The sequence below is a fragment of the Camelus dromedarius genome, chromosome 29 (assembly GCF_036321535.1).
Source record: "Camelus dromedarius isolate mCamDro1 chromosome 29, mCamDro1.pat, whole genome shotgun sequence".
NCBI classification, from domain to species: Eukaryota; Metazoa; Chordata; class Mammalia; order Artiodactyla; family Camelidae; genus Camelus; species Camelus dromedarius.
The window spans coordinates 15,438,102-15,465,032 of record NC_087464.1 but is presented as its reverse complement, the minus strand read 5'-3'; the positions used below and the strand labels follow the sequence as shown (position 1 = coordinate 15,465,032).

Sequence of the window (26,931 nt, the reverse complement as noted above, 5' to 3'; positions counted from 1 at the left end):
ATCATCTTGAAAGCCACCCACTTCAAAGGCGAAAGCTGTGAGCAAGATTCCGTGTCCCAGTAGCCCCCAAACCCTCCACCAAGCCAGCCTCCCACCCTAGTGGAAGAATTCAAAGAAAAGGCCAATTCACCCAGTTTTCCAATTGAGTTTTATTCCAGAACAAATGGTTTTACAAAGCCAATTTTAAATCCAGTATGTTTCCCCACTGCTCCATCCTCCCTCAACCAGCAGACCAAAGAACTGAAGCTATAGCTTGGCTGTGAGTGTGGCGTCAGCTACACTTTTAAGTCCTGGAGCCAGGCCAGCAGCAGACAGTGACTCAATCAGCTCCCAGAACAATCTGTGGTCTCGAGTTCACAGTAGTGTGGTTTCAGTAGTGTCTCTTCCTTCCTGGTCCAGGAAACTTGCTCACACTGACATGAAATCCATTGTCACTTCCTGCCTGCAGCAGAGGGACGCTGAGTGAAGACAGGTCATGCAGCACAGGGAACGGTGAGAGCCGGAACTTCCACCTTGTGTCCTCACCGACCTGGGCCCCACCTGCTGCAACAGCCACAAGGACCGTTCTGCCTGGGCCAAGGCCACTCAACCCGAGGGCATGTTCAAGGGTTATCCAGAAGAGGCTGACACCAATCCTTAAAGAAAAAGAGCTGCTCACACTGACCTCAGCTCACTATGTGCCGAGCACTGTGCCAAGGAGTTAGCACTTCATCCTCGTAACCCTGTGAGGTAGGCTGTATCACTATCCTTGTTTTACAGATGAGGCAACAGACTCAAGAGAGGTCACACACTTGCCTAAGTCTCCAAGCCATTAAGTGGCAAGCAAAGATGGGGTTCAAAGGTCCTGTGTGACCTGAGCTCTTGGTTATGCCAGTACCCCAGAATTGCCCCTTAGGAAGAAAGAAGGAAAGAGGGCTGGGGGATGAAATCCTGACAGAGAACATTTTTAGAAAACTGGAGACAACTCAAGCACCATGGTGACTAGGGGCACCCACCCGAGTGCAGGCACAGCTGCATGGCCATCAAGGCCCAGCCTGGTCCCAGCGGACCTGCCCTCTGCTCCTCTACAGCCCCGCCGCCCTGCCCGCAATAAATAAAGGTTCCTTGTGGGCAATTCTGCACCGGGGTCCCAGAATTCAAACTGCTGTCTTGCTTCTCAGGCTTTTGCTTAAGAGAGCCTCGTGCTGGGTGGGCAGGAGGAATGCCTGATTTCGGTCAAAATAAACATGCTGGTCTCTACCCAAAGCCTGTTTCCCCTCCTCCCAGAATAGTGATGTCTGGCAGCTATGAGGACCAGCTCCCCACGGGCCTGTGGGCTCTGCTGTTCCATTGTAGCCTAGTAGTTCCTACAATGGCTCAGCCAGAGTGCCAGTCCTGAGAGAAGGGGAAGAAATGTCCCTGAAGTCTACAGAGAGATGGCCTTATCTCTACAGCTTCAGGGCATCTTTATTCCGAACCTGAAAATGACTGTGGAGGAAGAGGTAGATGGCAACAACAGAAGAAAACCTTACCCCAGGCCACTGAGCTGAGCTAAGGGAGGTCCAGGTCATTGACCCCTCCCCCTACCACCCCCAGAGGAGACATTACCCCTGGAGAGAGCACACCTTGGGGGCGGGAAGGCATGACAGCCTGGGGCTGTCTGTGGGCACCTTCCCTACTCCTGCTGGGCTCCAGCAGCTGGCCCACCTGACATTTTCCTGGTGTCTGTAAAGTGCCATTAGCAAAACCACAGGAGTCAGGGGGAAAAAGCAGACCACAGCCCTGGAGAGGGGAGGGCTGGGGGCAAAGGGAGCTCAGAGGACAGATGGTCCCAACTCCACTGACTCTTGGGGCAGCTGGCAGCATCCTGCCCCAGCCAGGATGACGCCCTAGTGCTCTCCTGACCCCACTCTCCACGGGAGCCTCTCCTCCCTCACTCCCTCCTGCCTTGCGCCTCCCCCATTCCTCTGCTGGTGCCCTGGGCCAGGTCCTCAGGCCAGTACTGGTCCTCCATATACTGCTCCATGTCCGTGCTGCTGTCGGGGTCTCTGTCCTCAGCGTGCGTCTGGAGGCTGCTGGCCTCCTGCTCTTCCCACCGCACCTCCACCAGCCGGTAGAGCTCCATGGCCGTCATGGCATCTTCCACCGACGAGTGCCCGTGCTGGCCCACCTGCGGATGACAGCCCACCCATCACTGCCTGCAGTCCTGGTGGGAGGCCTGGCACTCTGGACTCTGTGGACAAGCCAAGGGGCGCTTATTCTCAGAATGGGGGTGCACTGCCTGGTACAGTGAAAAGGGCATGGGTCCTAGTCACCCAGCAAAGTGGTGGAATCTCAGCCGTGCCACAAGCCAGCTGGCTTCTCTAAGCCTGTTTCTTCAAATATAAAACATGGTGGAAAAAAAAAAAAATCCTTGCTTCAAAGGCTCATAAAGCAGATGGAATAAGGAACACGAGGTGCAGCAGGAGCAAGTTACTCGGGGTCCCGGCTGAAGGCTCCACTCTGGTTGCAGGAGATGAGGTTCTACATGAAAACACAGGGACAGAGCCAGGAACTGGGCAGGAGACAGGTCTGAAAGAGATCAGCCTGGGGGATGTGGCTGGCTGTCACACTACACTGGGGAAGGAGGACTGTGGAGGGAAAACCCCCAGGGCTACACGCGGGAGCCCCGGGACCTGACTGGGAGGCTGGAGGCATGGCCTGTCCGTGGTCCAAAGGGCATGGAGGCCAGGCCTTCTCCCCACACCCTCTGCCCAATGCTCCTGCACCACGTACCTGGATTTTCTTGTGCAGCAGCTGCAGGGCCAGGTCCTTGAGAGAGACCCGGGTCCGGGTGTGGAGGCCCGGCTGGCTGAGGAGGTTCGGGACATAAGTGGTATCCCGGGTCTGGCCCCGAGGGTGGACGTATTTGAGAGCCTGGAAGTCGTTGTGTAGCGCGTGGCCCACCACCACCTTGCCCTTCAGGAGCTTCAGGATCTATAAGCAGGAGTCAGGAGGGCCCCACCATCAGGTGGGCACAAGACACATCCCGACACCCTAATCAGGGGTGCGGGGACCCCTTTGGAGGGAGGCAGCACGGAGCGGGGAGACCATGGGCTCCCCCCCCTCAACCAGGCTGCCCAAGTTTGAATCCAGACCCTCTACTCACTACTCACCATACCCAGGGGTGTGCATAAGCATCCCCCACACCTGCAAAACAGGAAAGCTGCCAACAGCCCTGACGGGGTGGTCCTGAGCATCAGGGAGCTCTCGGGCGGTAGGTCACCCAATAAAAGCACTCCTCCCTGCTGGCACAGGCCCTTCTCTCTCAGCCTGGAAGCCCTCGCCAGCCCTCCCGCCCCACCCAGCAGGTCTCAGCTTGAAGGTTGGGAGGCCTCCTCCTGTTCCCTCCTTAGGGGGAGATTCACACATTTTCTAAGGACATGTTTAGCTCCAGCAGGGTCTGTCCACCTCCCCCTACTGTAAGCTCATTGTAACATGCAGGGACCATGTTTTCCTGGACTAGTGATGATCAACGAATGCTCAGCACACAGTGGGTGCTCAGTGGAGACCCGCTGGGTGAAGTCACAAAACTGGGCAGGGCACTGGAGACATTATCACCAACAGCAGCTTCTATACTATTAACAGAACAGTCCCTCCCTTCAGGATTCCATCCCGTTGCCCCTCTGCTGTACACGACTCCCATTTCTCACCCTCGAAGTCTGCCCTCCGGCTCAGCTCTGACCATCGGCACAATGTGTTCCTTTCTTTCCCGCCTTCCACTCTCCTCAGGCCCCGGGGAGGCCACAACCAGAGCCACGGGCCTGCAACACCCTCTTTACTGGGCTTGGATCTCCTTATCTCCCGCCGCTGGCCTCCCACGGCCTGCCTCTGCTGGTGCCAAGTGTGGATTATCGCTAAACTCAGCTCTCACAGCATATGGGTAAGGTGCGTTTAGACTTCTGTGGTAGGGGAGTGCCACCTACCCCAGTCACCCCTCACACACACACAAGCCATGTAGCGCACTCCACACTGGCTCAGAGTCTGGGCAGATCAAAAGTGGCCCTGCTCTTGGCAGGTCGAGGGAAGCACCAAAGAGCTAGAGGGTTCTCCATAGGCCTCCTTTCCTGTTCCTCCCACTCCTGATCAGCCTGCTTGATAAACAACCTTTTGAAAGATATGCGTAGGCTGTATCTTATGTGAAAAAGGAAGACACAAGATGACTTATACGGGTATCTCCTAAATTTACCTAATCCCACAAATAACCCAGAAATGTTACGTAGTTCTGCTACAACCCTTCTTTTGAAAATGCAAAATGGTCCAACAGTGGTTAACGTATTAGGACTTGATTTAAGAATAACGCAAATTTCGCCCTTGAGAAACACCCCGTGAATGCAGGAACCGCACCCAGCTGCACCGAGACACCAGGGAATCCACAAAGTGCCCACACCTCCAACACCTACCAGCCAGCTTAATTCACCTGCCTGCTGAGCCACAGCTGCCTGCACCTGGCGTCCCCACTTCCTGACTTCTGGTAACTCCCTCCACCCTTCCACCATAGTGCTGGCAGCCACCCTCCTGACACCCACTTCCCCGAGAGTTCCAGGGCTTTTTCAAGGCAAAGTGCCATACTTACTGGTGTATTTATGCATTTCTTAACCACTGAACCTATGCAAAATGGCGCTACCACTATTATTAAGTTTCTATCTTTTTATTTTTGGCTGTCACTGATGAAGTTTTCTGAGGGTTGTGTCCCTAACCCCATTTTCCCTATTAGCTCTAAGGTTTTTATTGTGCAAGTTTGAACAGTGTGATGGCTTTTAGGAACACACACACCAGAACCCTCCCAAGGATTAGAGACCTGCTGGATTAGAATCTCTATGGAGTGGTCTGGGGACAAGGATCCAGAATTGTTAATAAGGATTTAGGCATCTCCCATGCTCAAGGATGTTTGGGACATTCCTGGCATGTTAGTGTGGTTCCAACCACTAATTAATTTTTTTCAAAGCAATGAAAAAACACCTGAAGGTGATACCACCATGGGCCTTACAAATTTTATGCAGACATGTAACACTTTTATAACAGAAAAGCAAATGCAGAGTGTAAGCTATTTCAAATCTTACAGTCCGCACAGCCTTTCCACAAAAACGATCGCGAACACCCCAGCAGTCCTTCCATGCAGGAAGGGCAGATTTCTATTCACCCTTTTCTATGGAGAAAAAACCCACTGTTTGGAGAAGTAAGTTTCCTGAGGTCTCTCGCTTCCAGAGGCTGGCTAAGTGTTGACTCAGACCAGGGACTGCTCTTCCCAGCCCATCACACTGACCCAGACAAGCCCCCAGCCCTGACCTCACCTCCTTCTGGGCCACCTGGAAGGGGATGGCCTTGCGCATGTGCTGCCGAGTGATGCCACTCCAGCGAGTACGGTAGTCCACGATGGGCATCTCAGGCCGGATGTACTTGTCGTAGAGGACGTCGCCATGGTAACTCACCACGGAGCAGCGGGCCAGCTCACTCACTCGCCCTCGGGGTCCCGTGCCCACCATCTCACAGTCGATAGCCACGCACCTGGTGGGCACGGGCCCAGCAAATTCCCTGGGGGTGGGCTTTCTGCTGGCAGAGGCATTTCCAGATTCAGCCTTTGGATGCTGCCTCGCCCTGCTGGAGGCTTCCCTGCCAGGCGGTGCCCCCCACCGCATGGGCAGTGGGGAGGATCCCGGTTCTGGGGGTGTGCTCAGCAGCCCCTGCTCCTGAAGCAAAGCCTTCCGGGCCATGAACCGCTGGTGCTGTCGGCTCCTCCTCTTGTGCTTCCTCCGAAGCACATCCTTGGCATTCAGGCTGGCCAGAGAAGGACACAGGCACTGGGCAGACTCAGGAGCTTCCCGGGGTACCATCCCAATCAGCTCACCGCTCAGGGCAAGGGAGGCCTGGGAGGTAACCTGCCAGTGAGGCAACAACCTGGGGAGAGAACACAGAGGGCAGAGGGGCTGGGTGAGGAGGGTGCCAGGCCAGCCCTGCCCCTCCATCCCCCACTTCCTCCCTGCAGTGTTTACTGCCGGGCTGCCCTAGAGCCCTATACTTTGTCTCAGGATCCCAAGTGGAGTCACAGATCTATTTTAATAATAATCGCACTCACACAGTCAATCTCACATGCGGAATCACACATGGAATCACTCAGTCTTCCCAAAAACTTGAACAAAGTATCATTATCCTCATATACAGGTACAGAAGCTGAGGCCTATAACCTGTAATGAAAAAGAATCTGAAAAAGAATATATATATATATGTATATATAATTGAATCACTTTGCTGTACACCTGAAACTAACACAACATTGTTGATCAACTATAATTCAATTTTAAAATAGCTAAATAAAAATTTAAATAAAAGATATTTCAACAAAAATTTTAAATCTTCAAAAAAAACTGAGGCATAGAAGTTAAGAAACTTGCTCAATTAGTAACAAAGGCTGATGTAAACTCAGAATCCACGCTCTCAACCTCCAAGCCGTAGCTTACCTGCAATGTTAGTATCAAAAATTTTAGAAAGGTATAGTTACGGGAAAATAAAGGTTACAGAAAAGGTATATATATGAAGTCCCATTAAAAATAAAACCAAAAATCTTCATGAAATGTGAAGGCACATTTCCACAGCAGAACCTGGAGAAAATATTTCACAGGAAGCTCACAATAGTTGTTTTGGGGTATGTGTTAACAAAAATGATGTAATCCACTAAATGACTTTCTAATTCATTCATCACAACAATGTCTACAAACATTTAAAAATAGTTGGATGTGTAGTTTTATCACTGAAGCCTATAGGCACTGGTGTGCTGGTAAACCAGCTCAAATCTTAAAGAGAAACAGAAAAAAACCCTGCTCTATAGTGCTGCAGATTTCTGTGATACCCTCCCACAAGTTCTCCAACCCTGAGAAGAGATGCTGTTGCAAACCACTGCCACAGGAAAGGTTTGATGTTCACATGGGTTTGCAAATCCCATGCAATCAGGCCAGCATCTTCCCAACAGCAGATGTAGCTGGGAAAGCTTCCTCTTGTTTGCTGTGCTAAGTCAGCTGGCACATTTTTAAAACACCAGAAAACCAGGGCTTTGAAGTAGGCAAAGCAGGGGCTAACTCAGATTTGTATGTTACCTAACCACTGAGTGTCAGATTCTTTGCATGTAAAACGGCCTGACTACCCTTCTTAGGGGAAGAGGAAATGGCCCAATCTATGTGTGCTGGGATCTGTGTATATTACATGCAGTAGGGGCTCAATAACTAACTACCTGCTCCCTCCTCCACCCACTCTGCCCCGAGAGCTGAGGACTCCAGCTCATGGTTGGTTACCAGCTCTTCCCAGGCCAGAGCTGCCTCAGCCTGGACTCACTGGCCCCTCCCACAGGCCTTCCTCCTGCCTCCCTTCCCACTCACATCCCTCATACCCTTTCTGTGTCCTCCAGGAAGCCCTTCAGGAACAACCCTTTATGCCTCTGGGTTGCATAGGCCAATGCCACAGAGGCCTCTGGGGTCCCAACTGGGCCAAGTGCTGGGCAGAGAGTTACAAAAATGAATCCTGGACTCCAAGGAGTTTAGTGTCACTGCAGAGACAGAAATGAAGCAGAAAGTGTGTGAAGGGCTGTGTGTGAAGTGCCAGGGGAGGAGGTCAAGTCTGGGTGAAGGTGGAATAGCATCCCTCCAGGTGGAAGGGAGAGGAATGAGTGGCCACATCAGGGGAAAAGGCCTGAGAGAAGTACCCTACGATGGAGGAAGAGGGGCCCACCAGCACCCTGATGCCATTTGGCCGTGAGGCACAAGGTGGGCCTGGCTGCAGGAACTACTCTTCTCCACTTTTTACCACTTAACCTTCTGCCCCCACTCTAGGAAGTCCAGCACACTGGTGGCTTTTCCCCAAGCTGTTCCTACCCTCAATTAATGTCCCCAACTGGTCTCTGCTGGTCAAGTGAGGGAGCCCCAGAGGTACCTCAGGAGGTCACTGAAATATGGAGCAGTAGCCCTGACCCCAGACATTTACAGTCTAGCTGGGGAGCAAAGAAGTTCACCCCTCTGTGCTCTGACAGCACAATCAGAGAATTTACTACACCCTTCAAAGTCAGTAATTACAGTCTGCCTCAGAGCACTCTGAAGGCAGGGATAGAGCCTTGTTTGTCTCTGTCCCTTCTCCAACAGCCACCCTGTGACTTGGCATGGAGCAGATCCTCCCCCAGAAGTGTGTGAACGGAGCTGACACCAGGCCTGCTCTCTGCCAACCTGTGGGGACTACAGAGCTGGAGGAACATCTTCAGGAACTCTAGGTGGGGAAAGTGAGAGACAGTCAGAAACTTACAAGGGTGTGCTGAGGATGGGAGCCATGGACTAAGGACTCATGCCTGACTCACCAAGCCAGGTATTTGAAAAAGCAGAAACGCTGGATCAGAGAAGGCCTGGCAGTTGGCAGGAGCTGGGGGGAAAGAGAAGCACTTTGAAGGGTTTCAGAAAGGTCTGCCAGGCAGCCCAGGAAGGGAAGGGCATCCAGACAGACAAAGTCCAAGAGGCAAAGCACATCCACTGTGGGAAGGCAAGGAGTTTGGTGCAGCAATTGGAAAGCAAGAAGGTAGGGGATGAGGTGATGAGTGAAGTGGGGACAGTGAGAGAGAATTGTCCCTGGACAGCGGCAAAAATTTGAGTTTAATCCAGAGACGGATGCGGGGGAAGGTGGGGATGCACTTAACTGCTCAGTGGTAGGGTGCATGCTTAGCTTGCTTGAGGTCCTGGGTTCAATCCCCAGTACTTCCATTAATAAATAAATAAACAAACAAAACTAATTATCTCCCCTCGCCCCTCCCACCCTAAAATCCAGAGATAGATGGGAGCCATCAATCTCCCTAGAGTTTTGGGACAGGTGACCCATTCTGACTCATCCTCCTCTGCTTGCTTATTCCTTCCCCAAGAAGCCTTCTCCTTGTTAAAGAGGCTCCTTAACTATAATCAGCTTCCTCACGTTAACAAGCCACATATTCGGGCTGACAAATACAGAACCTCAGTTTGCCTCAGCCCAGCAATAGGGAGAATGAGGACTAAGAAGACAGACTGATCCCACTAATAAATGACTTCCGTTGGAGAGGAGGGCCCTTTACTTTCTCCTCCCGGTCAGGAGTTGAGGCCGGGCTACGGTCGGTCGGTGGCCTCCCTGACACTACTGGCAAGGTTCCAAAGGCCGCACAAGTTAGGATCCCTAAGAAACAAGGTCTCTGTGGCCTTGTGTTCCAAGAGATGAAAACAGTCCTCTCTACAAGCCCTGACCTAGCTGACGCGTCAGAACCAACAATTAATCAGGAAGGGCACGCCTCCCTCATCCTGGGCCCCCACATGGAGCTCAGTGAGGCTGGGGAAGAGTTTTGCTCTAATAACAACTCTTTCAGTGAAGGCGAACATATCTCTCTCCAGCCCAGAACCAGAGCTAGATGAACTGGACCAAGACAGAGTCTCCTAACAGAAAACGAGGGTTTATTTAACCGGAGCATCCAACTAGGTTAAGGGCTTCCCAAAAGCAGTTCATTACCAGAATCAATTAAGACATCTTGTAAAAGGCCGATTTCTAGGTCTACCCCCACACCTTCTTATCTGCCATTTGGGGAAACAGGGCCTGAGAATCTGCATTTTAAAGAGCGCGCCCCCCCCACCAAGCCATGATACTAATAATCGCCCGAAATTGAGAAAGGTTGGCTCTATAAAGTCCCCTATGCTACCAGGAAGTTCACGAGACAAGAAAAGTCCGAGGAAAGCCCCGCACTGTCTTCCCCAGCCGCCGGCGTTCTCCGAGAAGTGACGTGTGGGAGGCCTGGCCTCACCCCGGCAAGGACTGGGGCGTTGGTCACTCCCTGTTCTTGGCGCCCAGCAGACGCCCACCAGGCCGAGCCTCATCGCCCAGAGCCGCCTCTCAGGCCCGAGACCCCGGAGCAGATGAGGCCGGGACCAGGCTGCGCCCGAGGCCAGGCCTGCACACCGCGGATCCCGGGAGCCGGATCGGCCCGGCCGGGGCGTCCGCCGCGCAGGCCGGGGGCGGACACAAGGCGCAGGGCCCCGCGGCCAGGGGCTCATCGCGTCAGCCCGCCCGACCCCGCGATCCCCAGCAGGGTCCCCGAGATCACCTGAAGCCCCGCGATTCTCCTCACGCTCGCACGTGGTGTCCAGGCAGCCCGCAGCTCCCACATGCCCGGGCAAGTCCCGCTCCGGTCGCCCGCCTATTGGCTCGCTAAATGGCAGCGCCCGCCTAGGACCTCTTCTGATTGGCCGGGAGCCTGGCTAGCTGCCGGTTGGCGCTTGGGAGTAGGAGGGGCGGGGACTCCCAAAGGGGCGTGGTTGGTGCCACAGGACATCCAAGCCCGCGGGAAATTTTAAAGAGACTGGTGAGGCGCGCTTGGCCTCCTCTCTCCCGGGTCGGCTCTCATCTGTGTCCCCAGGTTCCAGTCCATCCCGCTCCCTGGGTCGGGATGTGGGATCCTGTGAGCTCCCTGCACTAAAGGCAGAATGACTTACAGCGTACACACTCACATTTGCAGAATGGAAATAATACCCCCTACCTCCTCGAGACTTCAGTGAAATAATATACATTAACCAATTAATTGTTGGTTCTGACGCGTCAGCTAGGTCAGGGGATTTCAGTGAAATAATATACATGATGGTCACTAAAGAAAGTTTTTTTTTAAGTCAAGTTTGCTCCTTCGGCGCTATTTTTTCATTTATCCTTTTACAATACTTTACTCATAAAAAATAGCTTCCTATTATGGGCTCGGCATTGGGATACACAGAATAAGCACAATCACTGGGGACCCTGGTTGCTCATGGTCTGTACAGTAACAGAGACTAACAGACAACTTAGTGCAACGTGAATAACAACAAAAAAAATAATAAACAGTTCGCATTTATTATATGAGTACTAACAGTATGCTGGGCAACATAACCATTTAATCAGACGAATACTTTGAGATATGTACCGTTATTATTTCTGTTTTACAATGAAAGAAATTGACATTTTAAAAAATTAAGGAGAAATAGCTAGGATCCAAAGACCCTTATCGAGGCAGTCAGTTTCCTTCTAGCTCCATTTTGCAAGCAGTAGTGGCATCTCAAAAGTACTCAGAAGACCAGGGGTATGTGTGTCCAGAAATTGGCTATTTCTGACCAGGGTACAGATTTGAGGGTAGTAGGACAAAGGATAAAGCCACTAGAGAAAATCAGTCCTTCTACTCAGACTCCTGAAAGTTTGGGGAAGCTGGAAAGAGTTGAAGCCAGAGCTGGTTCACCAGCGATTTGCACTGGGAGGAGTTCACTCTGGCTGCAGTAACAGAGGAATGATCCCGCCAGGAGAAAGAGGGGTGGAGGGGAGTGATTGTGGACATTCAGGCAGGATAAGATCCTGGTGGCCAGAGTGGTGGAGAGGATAAAGAGCTTGGGACAGATTCCAGAGCTTCTTAGGAGGCAACGCTGAGGGGAAGAGAGCAGAAGGGAAGAGAATGGAGAGCAGCTGTATTCAGACCTGGAGACTCTGTGAGAGGTAACTCTGGGGGCAAAGAGGGTTTTTAAGAGAGCCAATAATCAGATTGTCAGCTCCCGTAGGACTAGACCTGGGAATGTGCCTCGAGTCCTTGGGGTCCAACTGCCCGCTCCTCTTTTACAATCAGCTGTCTCCCATTTTACAAAGGAAAGTTACACACACACAACCATTCTAAATCTTGCTCTGTTGCATTACCCTGGGAAATAAAGATAGTCTCCAGAGAAGAAGGAAAATAAGGCTGTTCTAAATATGGGTTGTTATTGAGAAGTGGGCAAAAAATCCTTCTACAAGTCTAGTTTCTAATTCTTTGCTTTCACTATGACCCAAGGAGGATTTAATCATTTTGTCAGCTAATAGGTCATTAAAAATTTTTTTGAGACTAGACAATTATCAGAAATTAGGAGAACTGAGAGACATTGCCAGAATAAACCTCCTTCCACTTCTGTTTTTTATGTGAACAATGTTTATCAGTGCTTACACCCATAAAACAAAGCAGAAGGCCCAACTCTGTCTCATTCTTGCAAAAAGTGATATTCGTCCCCAGATTTATAAACTTAATGGAAAAGTAACTGGCTCAATCTATGTCCAGAAGAGACATAATTTCAATGGCACTTCTAATGAAAATTTATTTTTTATGCTTAAAGGTTAGCTCATATAATGAAATGCTGTGTGTTTATTGTTTGCTCACATGTAATACAAATAATTACAACAATATCTCAATCCAGAAGGCAAAATAATAATAATAATAATAATAATAATAATACTTGGAGCCTTATGGGTCCCAGAACATTTTTCTAGAGTGAACAAGTTAAATTATATATATATATATGTAAAATTTGGTGACAAAAAAGTATGACAGGGGGAGGGTATAGCTCAGTGGCAGAGCACATGCTTAGCATGCATCAGGTCCTGGGTTTGATCCCCAGTATCTCCATTAAAACAAACAAACAAACATATAAATAAACCTAATTACCCACACACACACACAAAAGCTGCAAAGAATTATTTGATGAAAAAAAATGTAGGATTGGATTCTGCAGCAAATATTGCCAAGCAGGAAAATATATTATGCTAGGATAAAGCTCCATAGCAGAAGCTGAATGAAAATATAAGTTCAAAAAGTAAAAAGAATATTGCATGTAAATGTAATATAAAATGTAAATAAAAACAAATAATGTCAATGAAAAATAAATCCAGATTTAGTAAGCAGAGATTTTATTTGAAAGGACTGGGGGGGAGGAGGCAGATTTATTGCAATATGGAGAATGCTCTTTTAGCTCTCAAAGGTAGCTAGCAGAAAAGGTTTTCTTTTATAGGGAGGAGTAATCAAGGCTAGAAAGACCAGGATGTGGAAGCCAAGTGATCAGATCAGATATTAGATATGGAGATTGTTTTACCCTGAGGCCAGCCTGTTCCCTGGAGAGGTCATTAAGGAGGGATTGTAAACTGGCTCTGGTTGAGGGTGGGCCATAGTTCAGGGACCAGGGGGAAGAAAAAAGCTTAATAAAGCATTTTATTCCAATTGATCTGTGAGCCCACCAGTTCAGCTAATCACCAAAGAAGCAAAGAATGGGAATTTGGAATGTCCATACCTCATCAAAGATACACAATGGGGGAACCCAGGTGTCTTTTCTTGGTCTTATGGGGCAGGGTGTTTCTTCACAGTAAGTTGTTTCTGAAACACAAAATAATGGGGGAAATTTGTTCACCATTGCTCTTTTCCAAGTGCACAGGGTGCAGGTAAAATTTAACATTGTCAGTAATAGTTGTTTCATGTACTTTAAAAATGGCTAATATTGTTATCAAATTGCTAGGATATTTAGACTCCACTGCATTCATTTATGGACACTTTTTTTTCTTCCCCACCCACCTCAGGTACATTTATTTTTAAGGACATTGGTATTTACAATACATCCTTTGTAACTATTGAGACTTATGATAAAAAATATGATCAAGCAAAAAAGTTGAAGGTCCACACGTATGCAATATGGATAGCCCAATGTTGGCATCTTCACTTGTGAATTGCAGTACCTCCAACCTCAAGCTTTAGGGACCTCAACTTCTGATGCCTGAAGTGAAACTATCTTCTTCCGCAAAGACTGGTGCTTCTCTATAACAGATCCCTTGAAGCTGGGGCTTGGTGAGGGAAAGCCCATGATCCAAGCCTGGCCCCCAGGGACCCCACCCTTTCCCCCTCCACCTTGTCAATCTGGAAGCACTTGAGTACAGAGGACCTGACATGTGCTTGCACTTAAAATCATTATGCCACACTCCAAGCACCATTCTGCCTTCCTAGTGTGCCTGCTTTGAGGACTATTTGGGATGCTGTGGGGATTCCCATACTGCTGGACCAGGTACAGAAATAAAGGCAGATACTGATCATTTTCGGTCATTTTTTATAGCAGCGCTTCCCCAAGTGTGTTCCTAAACCAGCAGCCTAGGCATCCCCTGGAAATGTGTTGGACCAACTGACTCAGAAACTCAGGGGTGGGTGGGGCCCGGCAATCTCTGTTTTAATAAGCTAAGTAACAGCTTCCTGATGCACTTTAAAATCTGATGTATTAGAAGGTGTGAAGCTGACGCAATTCTGGGAGCCAAGGTAGATGATTTACTCATTATATTCAAGGAGATTCACCCTCTACTAGCGCCCTTGATCCAACACTGACTTTGGACCTACCTGGACACAGCCTAACATCACAACATTTATGGTACCTTTACACCTTCCCCCAGCTCCTGAGATTTTCCAGGACTTTTAGACCCATGTCAAGTCTCACATGACTAATTTTGTACGGAAAACTGGCCAAATTTGTTCCAGGGGAATTTCATTCTATACTGTTACTTTTTCCATTCTAGACTACAGTTTCTTCACATAGAAAATTAATCTGTAATTATTCCTCCATCTTGGCTGAACATTGGAATAGCCTGCAGAGATTTAAAAAATACTGACACTCGGGTCACACCCCAAGATTCTGGTTTAACTGGTCTGCAGTGTGACCTGAACATACAGTTTTATAAAGCTCACCAGGTGATTCTAGCTGGTAGGGAGGCCTGATAACGGGAGCTAGAGCGCAGCTACCTAGAGGATCCAGCAGAGGGCGCTGCCTCCCTGTTCATCCGGGGAGACGTGGACGCAAGAGGCCTGGCTGCTGGCTGCATAAACTGGGACATGCAGTTAAGGTAGGGGGACTCAGATGCCTGACCCTTGGATCACCAACCTTTTTGTGTTCTGAGGCTTCTAGAAAGTTACCTTAAAAAGTAGTAAGCAGTATATCTTGCTGAGTGACTTAGAGGTAGGTCATACAACATAAGTCTTGGTTTCTGAATATTTAAAAAGGGGAGGTACCAGGGAGTGGGAGGGGAAGACTTGGTCTATAGTCATTCTTTAAATATATATGGAGCCTCTTGAAATGGACAAGATATTGACCTGGGAGGGGAAGGATAAACACTTAAATGGCATAAAACTTCTATGTGATGAGAGAGACTGATAGCGAGATGGTGGTTCTCATTTGTTCCTTCTTCAGGGAAGAGGACCTGTGGGTGCCCCAGATCAGGGAAGAGAAAAACTATGAAAGAAGAGGCCCAAGATACTACAACTGAGTGTTTACATGTGCCATTATATGTTATGACACTTTTGATTAATTATTTTAACAACCTAGCAAGGTAGATGTGATCAATTCCATTTTATGAAAAAGGAATCTGAGGCTCAGAGATGTTAAGTGACTGCCTCAAAGTCACACAGCTAGTAAGTGATGCAGCCAGGATTGGAACTGGGATATGTCTGACTTCAAAGCCAGGAATCCCTCCCCACTCCCCAGATGTTTATTTCACTGAAGCAGGATCTCTTTCCCTTCTGTCTCCACAGCAGCCCTGGATACTGAAGACTGTCTAGGAGAGATTTGACTCCCCTTCCCTCCCGTTGTTCCCCAGTGCTGACCCTTCTGGCCCAACCCAGGCCCCTTTCCTCCAGTGAAGGGCCAGCACCTGCTGAGTGACACTAATTTGCAGCCTTCTCAAGTGAAAATGAGATTTCTAGTAGGACTGGCTGCCCACTGGCTTTAGGCAGAATTGGAGTAAAGAGAAATTTAAGAAGAAGGAAATGGGGAAGAAGAGAATCAGTTTGGAGGAGCTGAAAGAGAAGCTGAAACAGTGACAGAAGCAGCCTCTGAGTGGAAGTGAATGACTGATTGGATCAGAGAGGTTAAGTGCCTTGCCAAAGGTCACACAGCCAGCAAGTGGAAGAGGCAGGGTGAGCTCAGCAATGGTTGCATTTTTTTAGGGCTCCCTAAAGGAGTAAAATTCCCAACCAAACTTAAATTAGTGAGATGTTTTAGTGTTCTAAAGAAGAAAAAAGACTTTCCCATTCTTTTCTGCCTCCCAAGGCTGCTGACCAACCCTTCCCTTCTGTGGTGCAAGGGTCCCAGAAGTGCCTCCTTCTCCAGGGTGGGAATACAGTAGGAAACACTGGGGAGAGCATTCGAGTTTGTTGCTTGAAAAATTTGTCTTCACTGAGGGTCTCATCATTGGGACTTGGAGACCATGCTAGGGCAAAGTGCCCCCCGCCCCCCAGAGGCATGGAGGCAGGCTGGGAAGTGGTTTTCAAGATCAATGCTTCTGCCATCTTGGTGGGGTGGCCCCAAGCTCAGTTGGAGGACTGGGCTTCCTCAGCCCAGTTTTGGTGACACCGCTGGGCGCAGCAGCACTGACTGGGGCCACGAAGAAGTTCTATACAGTCAAGTCCACTCTCTCAACCTTGGGGTAGGCAAGGCAAGGTCCAGGCTGCCCAGAATCAGGCATGTCCTCAGGTGGCTGCCAGGGCACCAAGCATGGCAGGCACCGTGGTCATGGACGCATGCCCCTTCCTGCCCCACCCCCAACCCCTAGCCTGGCACACACCCTGGCTGTCTCCTGCCAAAAACAATCAAACCTCAGGTCCCGGGGTGGGAGGTACTGCGGACTTAGGGAACCCAATCAAAAAAGCCTGTTGGGTGAGTCAGTGAGTGACTGGGGAGAGATTCTCTCTCCCGCCCCCCACCTCATTGTTAGTGGTGTGGAAGCAGCCCACCGTTCCCGGAGGACTGAGACCCTGTCCACCTCTCCCACCCTCATGCTCCCCCCCTCCACACTGTAGTCTGTCCTTGTTTCTCAAGAGTTTGCCTGAGGTGTGCTGCCTAGGGAGCTGTTCAGGATAGTTTCCAGGTGTGCTTTCTAGGGGACAGAGAAAGCACATAAAGACACTCGGGAAGGAGAGCCCCAAAGGGCGCACGGGCCGAGCCAGCCCCAGTCCCGCTCCCAGGCTGCGGTAGCCGGCACCATGCGGCAGACTGGGACTTGTTGTTGAGCGCAGTGAGACAACAACAAAATCACTAGTCTTCCAGATGGGGCTGGCTGGTCCACGTCCGCGCCCGGGCCGCTGCCACCAGGCGGTGCGTGACCTCAGGTCCACCCGGCGGTCAGCCAGCCCCACGGTCCTGCCGGGCGGCTTCTGTCTCCGCCCCACCGCCCGGCCCGTCTCCTCCCGCCGCCCCTCCCCCAACCCGGCATGGTCCCGAACCTCCACTCAGTATGGGCGGTGGAGACGGGGGTGGAGATTATGTCCTTATTTTCTTTTTCTTCGGAGTGTTCAATTTTCTATAGCGAACATACCTCCTTTAATAATAAGAGGAGCTTATTTTTAAAGAGAGGCAGCAGGCGGCTCATTTCTCCGCCTTTCTCCAGGCATCCTAAAGCCCTGGACTATCGTGGGGAAGGGAAAAAGGAAGAGCTCCAGGTTATGGTGACCCCTCTTTACCAGGTCGCCCGCGCCCCAGAGTTCACAGTCCAGGCCCAGGGTGAAAAATCCTCCCAGTGCCACAGCTCAGAATGCAGTGGAGGTGGGGGTGCTGGGGTGAGCAGAATGGAGAGGAAAGGAAAAAGGGAAAGGGCTGTGGGCAGGGGGAGCGTGGAGTCCTGCTCCTGCCCCCCACCCCCAGCCTGGCCCAGCGCTGGGCTCACGGGTTAATTTCCCCAGGCCTAGGCACTGGTGGAGGAGAGGCATGGCCCTCACTGCCCGGCTGGCCTCTAATTGCGCTTGGCAGGGCATATCCGCTTCTTAATTAGCAAAAGCCACAATATCCTGGCGGCTCAGAGAGCACGGCCCTAATTGTATTTCTGCAGCAGCTGAAGGATAATTACCCTTCCCTTTTGGTGCTGCTTTTAATTCTTTTTCTTTTTAATTACAAACTCCCCCTCTGTAGCCCAGCCCTCCATCCTTGGGCCAGTCCTCTCCACCCAGAGTGGGGAAGAGCTGGCCCAGAGAAACTGAAGATTAGAGACAGGTAGGACAGGTAGGCCTCAGACAGCTTCTTCTGGGAGGATGTAAGAGAGGGGTATCCCTCTTCAGGGTACCCCCTCTCCACTCCCCAGCAGAGTGCAACTCCAAGCTTCGGGGAATGAAAGCCAATGAAAATGGACTTACTGTGTTCACGCCCCATGATTATACCCTACCTTGGAACCTAACTCAGCCCCCACCTAACCCATCAAGGAAGAGAGAGGGATTTGTTGTCTTCAATTTCTTGTAAAATAAAAAGAATAATAACAACCCTTCATCTCTTTGGCACTTTTCAGAAAGGACTAGTTCATGATCCTTGGCGTACAGTTTCAGAGAAAAAGACATCAGTGTAATTTTACAGGACAAGACTACCAAAGGTATATTCAAGGTGTTCACCTGAGGGGTTAGAGCTCTAGGTGTTCCCATGGAAAACAGGCCTTTATCAGCAAGCTCTCAGGTAAACTTCAGGTGGTAATAGATAAGCTAAAAGGTATTACAAAGAGAGTTTGGAGAGACTCCTGGCAGCCCTCTGGACACTGCCCTGCAGGACTGTCCAATCTAGCCTATGTGAGCAACTCTGGCCTTCAAGCCAAGTGGCTGTCCTGCTGTCAGCTCACCGTGAGAGCAGGGACTCTTTTGCTGACTATTACATCCCAGTGCCTAGCACAGAGCCTGGCTTATAGTATATAAAACTGATTGGCAAAAAGGCAGAGTTCAGAGGTAGAGTATAACCTTGGGATGTGAACAAAAGAAGTCCATTTTCATTGGCTTTTCCCTTGCAGGACCAATGAAGATGGATTTGAACCTGACAGTGGCCCCAGTTTTCTAAAATTCTTTAACTCTGGGCTCTATCTGGGTTGGGGGAGGATGCAAGAAGTGAAAGAGGCTGCTCTAGTCTCAGAGAAATGTACCTTGAAAAAATGACCTGCCCTTGAGCCCACCAACTCCCTCTCCCCACTTCTAGTTTCTTTCCCCTGAATTTAGAGCCATCCCCCTAGCAACGCTTGTTTCCATGGTTCCCTCTGTGACAAAGATCCCCAAACCCCTCCTCTCTTTTTCCTTCTGACAGTAAGGGGTGATAGGGATCCTCAGTGTGGCCACTCCATGTAACCATGGTAACAATTAACTGAGCCTTCATTTATCTTTTGTGAAGAGAGCTAGGGAATATGAAGCTTTTGGAAGAGAGAGATGGGGGAGGGGGCAGGGCTAGAGCTGCCATTGTCATAAAAAGGAAGTTAAGGGAGTTGTCTTAATGCTAGCCTGTAGGATTCAGTTCAAATATTTGCTGAGCCCTGACGCTAAGCTTCAGGAAATCACTAGTGTACACGACATTGCCCCTAATATTGAAGGGCTTATAGTCTAACACTGGGGCTCACAGTCCACTCAAATCCTGGCACAGATGGGGTCACTGAAGGAGGTGGCTCTTGATAGCACCATCACGGTCAAGCATCTGTCCCCTCGCAGCATCCCCTCCAGCCAAGAACAAGAAAAGACTGGCCAAGAGGGTCTGTATTTACGTTAAGTTTTCTCAGGCTGTTGTCAGACGTTTTCTGTTATAAGAGGGAAAGAACTTTGATGCCCTCTTCCTTTTAGAAGCATGGAGACTAGTGCCAGCATCCCTAAATAGGACTATTTGGTGGAGGGAGAAAGAAAGAAAGAAAAAAGACATGTCCAACCCCAGTGCCACGGCACACTAGGGTAATCCCTAGTTCCAGGGATCACCACCACCTACCGGCACAGCCTTCCTGGGACGTTCGTTATGGGTCTTCTCTTACACGGAATTAGAGGCCATTGTCTCCATCCATCCAGCTTTTCTACTTGTCACTGAAAATGTGGGCCAGAAGGGCAGCTGTGAAGAATTAAAATAGAGAAACAAACAAAACTACCAGGGACACCAAAGTTGGACAGAATGAATCCAAAAGCTGAGATATTTGTTCATCATAGGTAACATAGCTCTTCACTCTTCTACCTTCCAATCCTCATGCCCCCAAATTTTCACTAAATCTTTAAGGGTGGGGGACCAATTCTATACTTTTACAGGAAATCACAAAGATCCCTGGACCATTGGTGTGCTGATACCAATAATCTGCACTGACTTGGAAAGATAATCATAATATATTTTTAAATGAAAAAAAATTCATAGAATAATGTGTAATCCAGATGTGCTCAAGTAAGCTAAAAATAATTAGGTAGCTAAATTCATCCTTACAAGTCAAATACAATCTGGATTAGCCAAAGCAAATAGCAAATCCTGGGTCTCAGAACTCTTGAGTTCATCCTTTGCTGCTTGATGGAACTAAGGCAGATTCAATCATTCTGGGCACCCTGCTCACTTAGCTAGTCAGAAAAGGATAAATGGCACCCTCTGATTGGTTGACAAGGCAATACATACCAACCAATGAAAGAATGCCTCTTCCTTTCTGGTCAATAAGATCTCAGTTCTCTTCTTGATAGGAAAGTAGACCCTTTGTCCATAAAGAAAATGAACAGAAAGGGAATAATAATTTTTAAAAAACCAGACTGTTGCTATGGGACATTATTGATGTGATGATAGCTGCCTGGAGAATTCATAAAGGAGGGCACCAAAGAAAAAAGTACAAAAAGCAGACCAGCTGTCCAGTTTGGACTTAAAAAAAAGTTTTTATAATAACGTGCAGGTAAAGCATTTTAATGTAAATGTCTCCAAAACTATATCTGGCCAGCCCATGCAGGATAATTTTGGCCTTTAACTTAATCTGAAATAATAATAATTTTTTAAAAAGTTTTACATTAGCAATGAGTGAAGAAAAATTGAAGAAGAGAAAAGGAAAGATATGTGTGTTTGTTGATGCAGGGCAATAAAGATAAAAATATGACAGTTACTGCCTATAATGGACTTTCCTTCCCTTCCTCTGTTGTCAAGTAAGAGCTTGTTTAAAACAAGGTTTTGCTTTGAAAAGAGAAAGCTCATGGCTCTTAAGAAGTATTCTAGATGAAACAGTGCACAGAACACAGGTTATTCTTTTAACTTATTAGTGATTTTCCCCTAAATCATACTGAGAATTTTACAGCTGCCTTTGGATAATTATGGGTAAAATTATTTTCCACCAGGGATACTACAAATGAATGCAGGCAGACAAATCTGACAGGTGAAAAGTGGAATCAACATTTGTCAATCAAGGGAAACGGAAAAGTTCAGAGGATTAGGACCTTTAAGTGCTGCATTTGCTAATTTTGAAGGCAGAGCTGAAGAGGGAGAAAAGATAAAAGAATTCTGAGGAATCAGATACTGGTGATGCTAGTGGTTTTTGCTAAGAGAATCCCATTTCTATGTACATGTGCTTTCTGTGTGGTCTGTGCAAAGAGGTGAAAAGAAGGGATGATCTAGAATTCAGCCCTTCCAGCATGAGGGGGGTGTTTAGGGAGGGAGAAAACACTGCCAAACCAAGGAGAAAGCCTTTTTTTTACTGGAGACACCTTTAGATAATTTCCTCCCTCCGGTTCATCCATGAAGAACAAATATGTCTTTCTCATTAGAGGAAAAAGTGAGGGATGGAGGTAGGAATCAGCCCTTCTGTCTAAAGAACCACATGGGGGAAAAAGCCTTAATTGTAAATCCCAGAGAAAGAACAGAATAGGATATGATTGCCTCTCTGAAGGGGGCCGGGGACAGGGTGGGAAGGACTGAGATGGTGGAAAGGTAGCTACTTCTACTTCGCCTTTCACCTTGACTTAAAAGGAAAAATTCACATTCCGGGATTTCTTCTTAACCCCCAGGGATTTTGCAGGAGCGGCTGTTGACACCCATTGAGACCTGGGAAGGCCCAGGCTCTCTAGAAGCTATTTTAAAGAATAAAGGTGCTCACGGATAATCAATAACTGGAGCCCCTCCACTCAGTGTAACCAAGGCAACAAGAGGCTGGGGCTGGTTGCCTGGTAACCACACTCTAGTGCGGGGGTCCTGTCCCCCTCTTCTCCTCCCCCACCCCTGCTAGCCTTTTTGTGATAACGTCTTCCCCTCCGTGACTTTTTTCCTTCCCATCAAAACAGTCATTCTGCTCCTCATACAAAGGATCAATTTAGGCTCTTTTGGCTAAAAATGCGGACCTTGATGTTCGTTTTGGACATATTGCAACCTTGATAAAATGTGCTTTTTATCCTCAGCCTCAATATCTCAATATCTTCTCCCACCATCCCACGCTTTTCCCTTCATTCACTGGCGATAAGGCGTATGGAGATTGTGGAAAGAGAAAGAAGGGGAGATGGGGACGCGGTCGCGAGAGAGAGCACGACTTGGAAGTGGCGCTCTTTCACAGTTCACCTGTGCCTGGGGTTCCCGGTAGACCCACCGCCCCGCTGGCCCCTAAGATCATCACTTACAGGCGCTCCTCTTTTCTCTTCGGCAACCTGCCAGCATTTAGGACCAAGTTATTTCAACCGCTTTTTGCGAAGGGGAGATAGAATGCCCTCCTAGAATCTGATACCCAAACTCCTGGAGAAATGGGGAAGATGAATACCTCCTTTCTTAGTGAACTCTAGCCTCCTCCGCGTGGGACCTGAGGGCCTGCTAGCGTCGTCGGGCTAGGAGGCCAAGTAGCGCGTGGGAACCCACCTTGGGCGCTCTCGGACCAGGGCGCTGTCCAGCCTCTAGTGCTGAAGCTGGAGTCTCGGACTCGCAGTGGAGGGGCTCTGGGGACCTTCAGCAGCCTGATTCTAATCCCGAGGTAGGGCCCTGAAGTACAGGCGCTCCATCCGCCAGGGTAAAAGGCGAGACAAGAACGTGTCTGCACCAGATGCGCTTTGCCAGCGGACCTGGCTCCCTCCTGGGTGCAATCACCGGAGCCTCTCCTTTTCCCTCCCGGATTAGTGGGATTATTTGCCTCAGTTGCAGCGGGTACGCAGAGCCCTTTGCACTGGGATGGTTACCCAGCTGCCTCCCGGCACTTCTCAGATTTTATCTTTCGGCACTGGGCTCTCTGGTCTTCTGCAGGCAGAATCCCAGGACTCCTGGCGCTCAAGATCTTGTGGCGGGCAAATCAGAGAGGAGAGGTCTGGAACACCTAACCCCGCCGCTTTTCTGCATGCAACTCGTCAGCGGCATCCAGAGTCTGAAGGGCGAGCAGTGCGGGAGACGAGGCGGCGGCGGTGGGCTTGGAGAGGCTGGGTCCGGAGAGCGCGCACTCCCAAATCTGTGATGCTGCCCACCTCCGACGCGGCGCCAGACCGAGCCAGATAAACTGCAAGCTGGGTTTCGGCGTCGCCCCGCGGGTAGGTACGAAAACTAGACGCCCCTACAGCTCGAGCTGGTCGAGTACCCCTTAGGAGCTCTCAGGTTCCGGGCTGAGAAGCCGCTTGCCGCTTTCCAGGCGCCCTCACTGCCTCCTTTCTTCTTTGTGAACTTGGCGGCGGGCTCGGCACCTTTGGCAGATTCCAAGCCCTATTACCCGCTCCTACGGCCCTCCGAAGCAGCCCCAGGCTCAGCGAACCTCAGTTCCAATAGGCTGCTCCTCCAATCCCGACCCCTTTACCTGGGACAGAGAATTGGACGGGAGACCCTGGTTGGGGTTTTACCTGGCATGGGTCGCCACAGCCAGGAAGAAAGACCACTGCTTTCCACTTCATTCTGGAAGAAAGTTCCCTCACCACCTTGCCGCCAGCTCGTCGCTTGTCCCCCAAGAGCTGCAGACCAGAAGCGGGGGTGTTGTCTTGGGATGGGAAGGGGGTTGGGGTTTAAGGAAGATAATTTGTGAAGCACCCCTTGAATACTTGCCTCTCTCGGGTAATCAGTGTTGTCCGGAGCGGTGGCCGTTCCTCCAGGGCGAGAGGCAGGTCCAGAGTCCCAGCATGGTCCTCCCGGTGCTGACACAATCGCCCCTGCTGCGGGGGCCAGTAGAGAACAGCTGCTTTTAAGCCGAGACCAACCCACAGGTGGCCTGTCAGGGCCACGGACGTCCATGACGTCATTCAGAAGTATAGCAGAGAAGGGAAATGGAGGGGGGTCACCGTACTTCACATCAAAAGTCCCCTGTGGCCATGGCAACAGCTTGTGGAGGTTGGCAGGCCAGGAGCTCGCTGTCTTTTCCCTCTCCTGCTGCATGCTTGGGCTCCGGGATCCCAAGCCCCCGTGGTGTTCAGTGCTGGAGTAGGGCCCGGCATTAGTGCCCAAGCCAGCCTTACCCATGCGGGGTGAGGCACTAAGAGCTAGACCCGGGTCCACTTCTCTGTCCTGGTCCTTGTCCCACTGCTCTGGCTGAGCAGGGCACAAGAGGGGCTGCCTGACCCAAAGGACACAAATGGTGATCACGCAGAAGCCCTCATTTCCACAGTGACATTTCCTATAGCTTGTGTTTTGGCAGATCAGACCCCAGTCACCTGACCACACAGAGTTGTTCTCCCTGAATTCAAGGAGGCAAAGGCTCACTCTTCAGGGACTCACTGTGCATTAGCACTCACATAGAACTACCTGCAGGAATCCTCCTTGCATACTCGGGTAAACTGAGGCTCCAACCTTACCCTATTGCTTCAGAAAACAGCCAAAATTGCCGAGAAAATAACCATGGAACTAGGGTTTGCAAACTGGTGGCCAGGGGACCAAATGGGGGCACAGAAGTGTTAACTGGGCTCTCACAGAATTTTAAAATTTTGAAGTACTTGTCTACCAAGACTGAAAATATTCACATAGAAACTGGGATTTCCCTGCCTCTTGAACACCGGGCCAGCATGCACACCATGGAAAAGCACTGACCCCTGTAGGAAGGGCTGGGCCCAGTCCAACCTAGGCCTACCTCTCCTTTTGGTAAGTGTCATCAAGGCCATTTATCATCAACCCTATCTTTTTTTTAATAGGAAAGAGGAAAGTGAAATATTTTTGTCCCCAGCTCACCTGCTTACTTCCTTAATGTCACCTGTTAGGCCCTGCAGTTATGGGAGCTTTCTGCCCCCCTGTGTCTGACAGGAACTGGTAATGACTTCACTCAAGCTGAAATTTTTACTTCACTACTGGCTGCTTGGTGCCAGGCAGGTCACACCTTTGACTGACACAGACATCTGTGCTACCCACACAGATAACACGCAGCAGGATGTTTCCTGCTAGTAAGACTGGGGTTTTCTTCCATTTCCACATTTCAAAATGCATAAATATATAGAAAAATAGGGAGAAGAAGAAAATTTTAATCACTTACCACCTAAACATAACAATGTTTTACATTTTCTGCCTGGTAGTTTAAATATAGCTGTGAAAAAAAAAATTTTGTGAATGCAACTAACCCTAACCCTAAACCTAACCCAAACCCTAACCAGACAGAGATATTATAGAAAAGAAAACTACAGACCAACAGTCCTTATGAATATAGATGCAAAAATCCTCAACAACAAAAAAGGAAACCCCAAGCCAGAAGTGTGCTAAAAGGATTATACACCATGGCAAAGAGGGATGTATTCCAGCAATGCAAGATTGATTTAAAATCTAGAAATTAACCAGTGTAATATCCCATATTGATAGAATAATGGAAAGAAACCCACAAGGTCAATTCGATAGGTAACAAAAAGCTTTGACAAAATTCTACACCCTCTCATGATGAACACTCCCAATGTACTGGGAGTAGAAAGGAACTTTCTCAAACTGTCAAAAGGCGTCTACCAAAAAACTCACAGCTAACATTATACTTAATGGTGAAAGATTATAATGTTAACTTTCCAAAGTTAATTTATAAATTTATGGCAATTCTAATAAAAAGCCAGGGGATTTTCTCGTGTGAACTTAACAAACTGATCTTAAAGTTTATATGAAAGACAAAAGCCAGGAATACTCAAGAGAATTATGAGGATTAAGGAAGGAGACTTCCCTATGAAATATCAAAGTTTATCTTGAAGCTTTGGTAATTACTACTGTGTGGGATAGCCATAGAGATGTCCAAATATGTTGACAGAGTCAACTAGAGAGCCCAGAAATAGAATCATGGATGTCTGGGAAACTGGCCTGTGGGTATTTGACAACTGGAACATATGTATGAAAACATTAATAAGGAAAATAAAATAAAATTAGTTTCTAACGTCATACCACATACAGAAATGATTTGCACTTAGGATTAAAAGCAAAAATGTGAAAAACCTGTAAAAACAATAGACAAGAAAATGTAGAGGAGAATATCTTTATGACCTCAGAACAGTGAATGATTTCTTAAACAACACACAAAAAGCACAAATAAAAAGATAAGTTCAATAACATTAAACTTTAAAACATGAGTGGAGGCAAGTGACATAAGCTAAGTTAAAATCAAGCTAAAAACTGGAAAAAGATATTTGCAATGCATATCGTAAACAAGGAATTAATATCTAGAGCCCCTAACAAACTTGTATAAATCAATAAAAAAAGGACAAAAATATTGAAAATTGAGGAAAAGGTATAACCAGGCAATACACAGAAAAGGGCACTCAAATGGCCAATTAACTTAGGATAGATGGCCAAACTGACCAGTCTTGAGGACAATGTAATTAAAACAATTATGACAGCAATCACACCCATCAAATTGGAAAATTAACTAGATTAATAATCCCAGTGTTGGTGAAGATATGGGGAAACAGGAATTCTTAGACATTGTCATTAGAAGTATAAATTGCTGCAGTCCCTTTGGAGAATAATTTGACAACATCTAATAAATCTGAAGGTGTGTATATCCTTCAACCCAGCAACCCTCTTTCTAGATACATACTCTAAAGAAGTTCCCCTGTGTGGTCACCAGGAAGAATGAGCAGAAGTGTCCACTGCAGCACTGTTTGAAAATAATTAGACATGGAAGCAGCTTGAATATCATTCAGTAGGAGGATGGGTAGATTGTGGTCTGTTTATGCAATGAAATACTATAGTTGAATGAACAAATACAGAGATCAATTGACTTGTAGCTCTGCATTAGTCAGCTTGGACATCTAGAAAACCTGTACCTCTAGCAAGAAAGAGAGGAAGTGGAGTGATGCTAACTATCTGTATCATTTTATTTCTTATTGAAAGCGTCTGAAGGAAATATGTTAACAATTGTTGAAACTGGGATATAACATGATTTATATTTTCTATATTTAACATATCTTTGTAATATTGAATAATTTATTTATAAAATAAATAAATAACAACCCTTGCA

The 26,931-nt window shown here is 48.5% G+C and overlaps 1 protein-coding gene across 4 annotated transcripts; it reads right to left on the bottom strand.

Annotated features, from left to right (window-relative positions):
• Positions 1-1,002: 1,002 nt before the first annotated feature.
• Positions 1,003-23,685, bottom strand: AEN (apoptosis enhancing nuclease). 4 transcript variants are annotated; one of them, XM_064480568.1, is made up of 6 exons: positions 22,410-23,685; positions 19,551-19,667; positions 13,104-13,186; positions 5,313-5,916; positions 2,755-2,955; positions 1,003-2,149 (listed from the first exon to the last, which is right to left on the bottom strand). In XM_064480568.1, the coding sequence occupies exons 3-6, from the start codon at positions 13,106-13,108 to the stop codon at positions 1,913-1,915; spliced, it is 1,047 nt and encodes a 348-aa protein (XP_064336638.1). In that variant the 5' UTR covers positions 13,109-13,186; positions 19,551-19,667; positions 22,410-23,685; the 3' UTR covers positions 1,003-1,912. The 4 variants fall into 4 exon arrangements, with proteins under 4 accessions (XP_064336638.1, XP_064336639.1, XP_031296400.1 ...); XM_064480569.1 differs by having other exon boundaries at positions 23,369-23,685; XM_031440540.2 differs by lacking the exons at positions 13,104-13,186; positions 19,551-19,667; positions 22,410-23,685 and adding an exon at positions 10,106-10,195.
• Between the last annotated feature and the right edge of the window lie 3,246 nt (positions 23,686-26,931).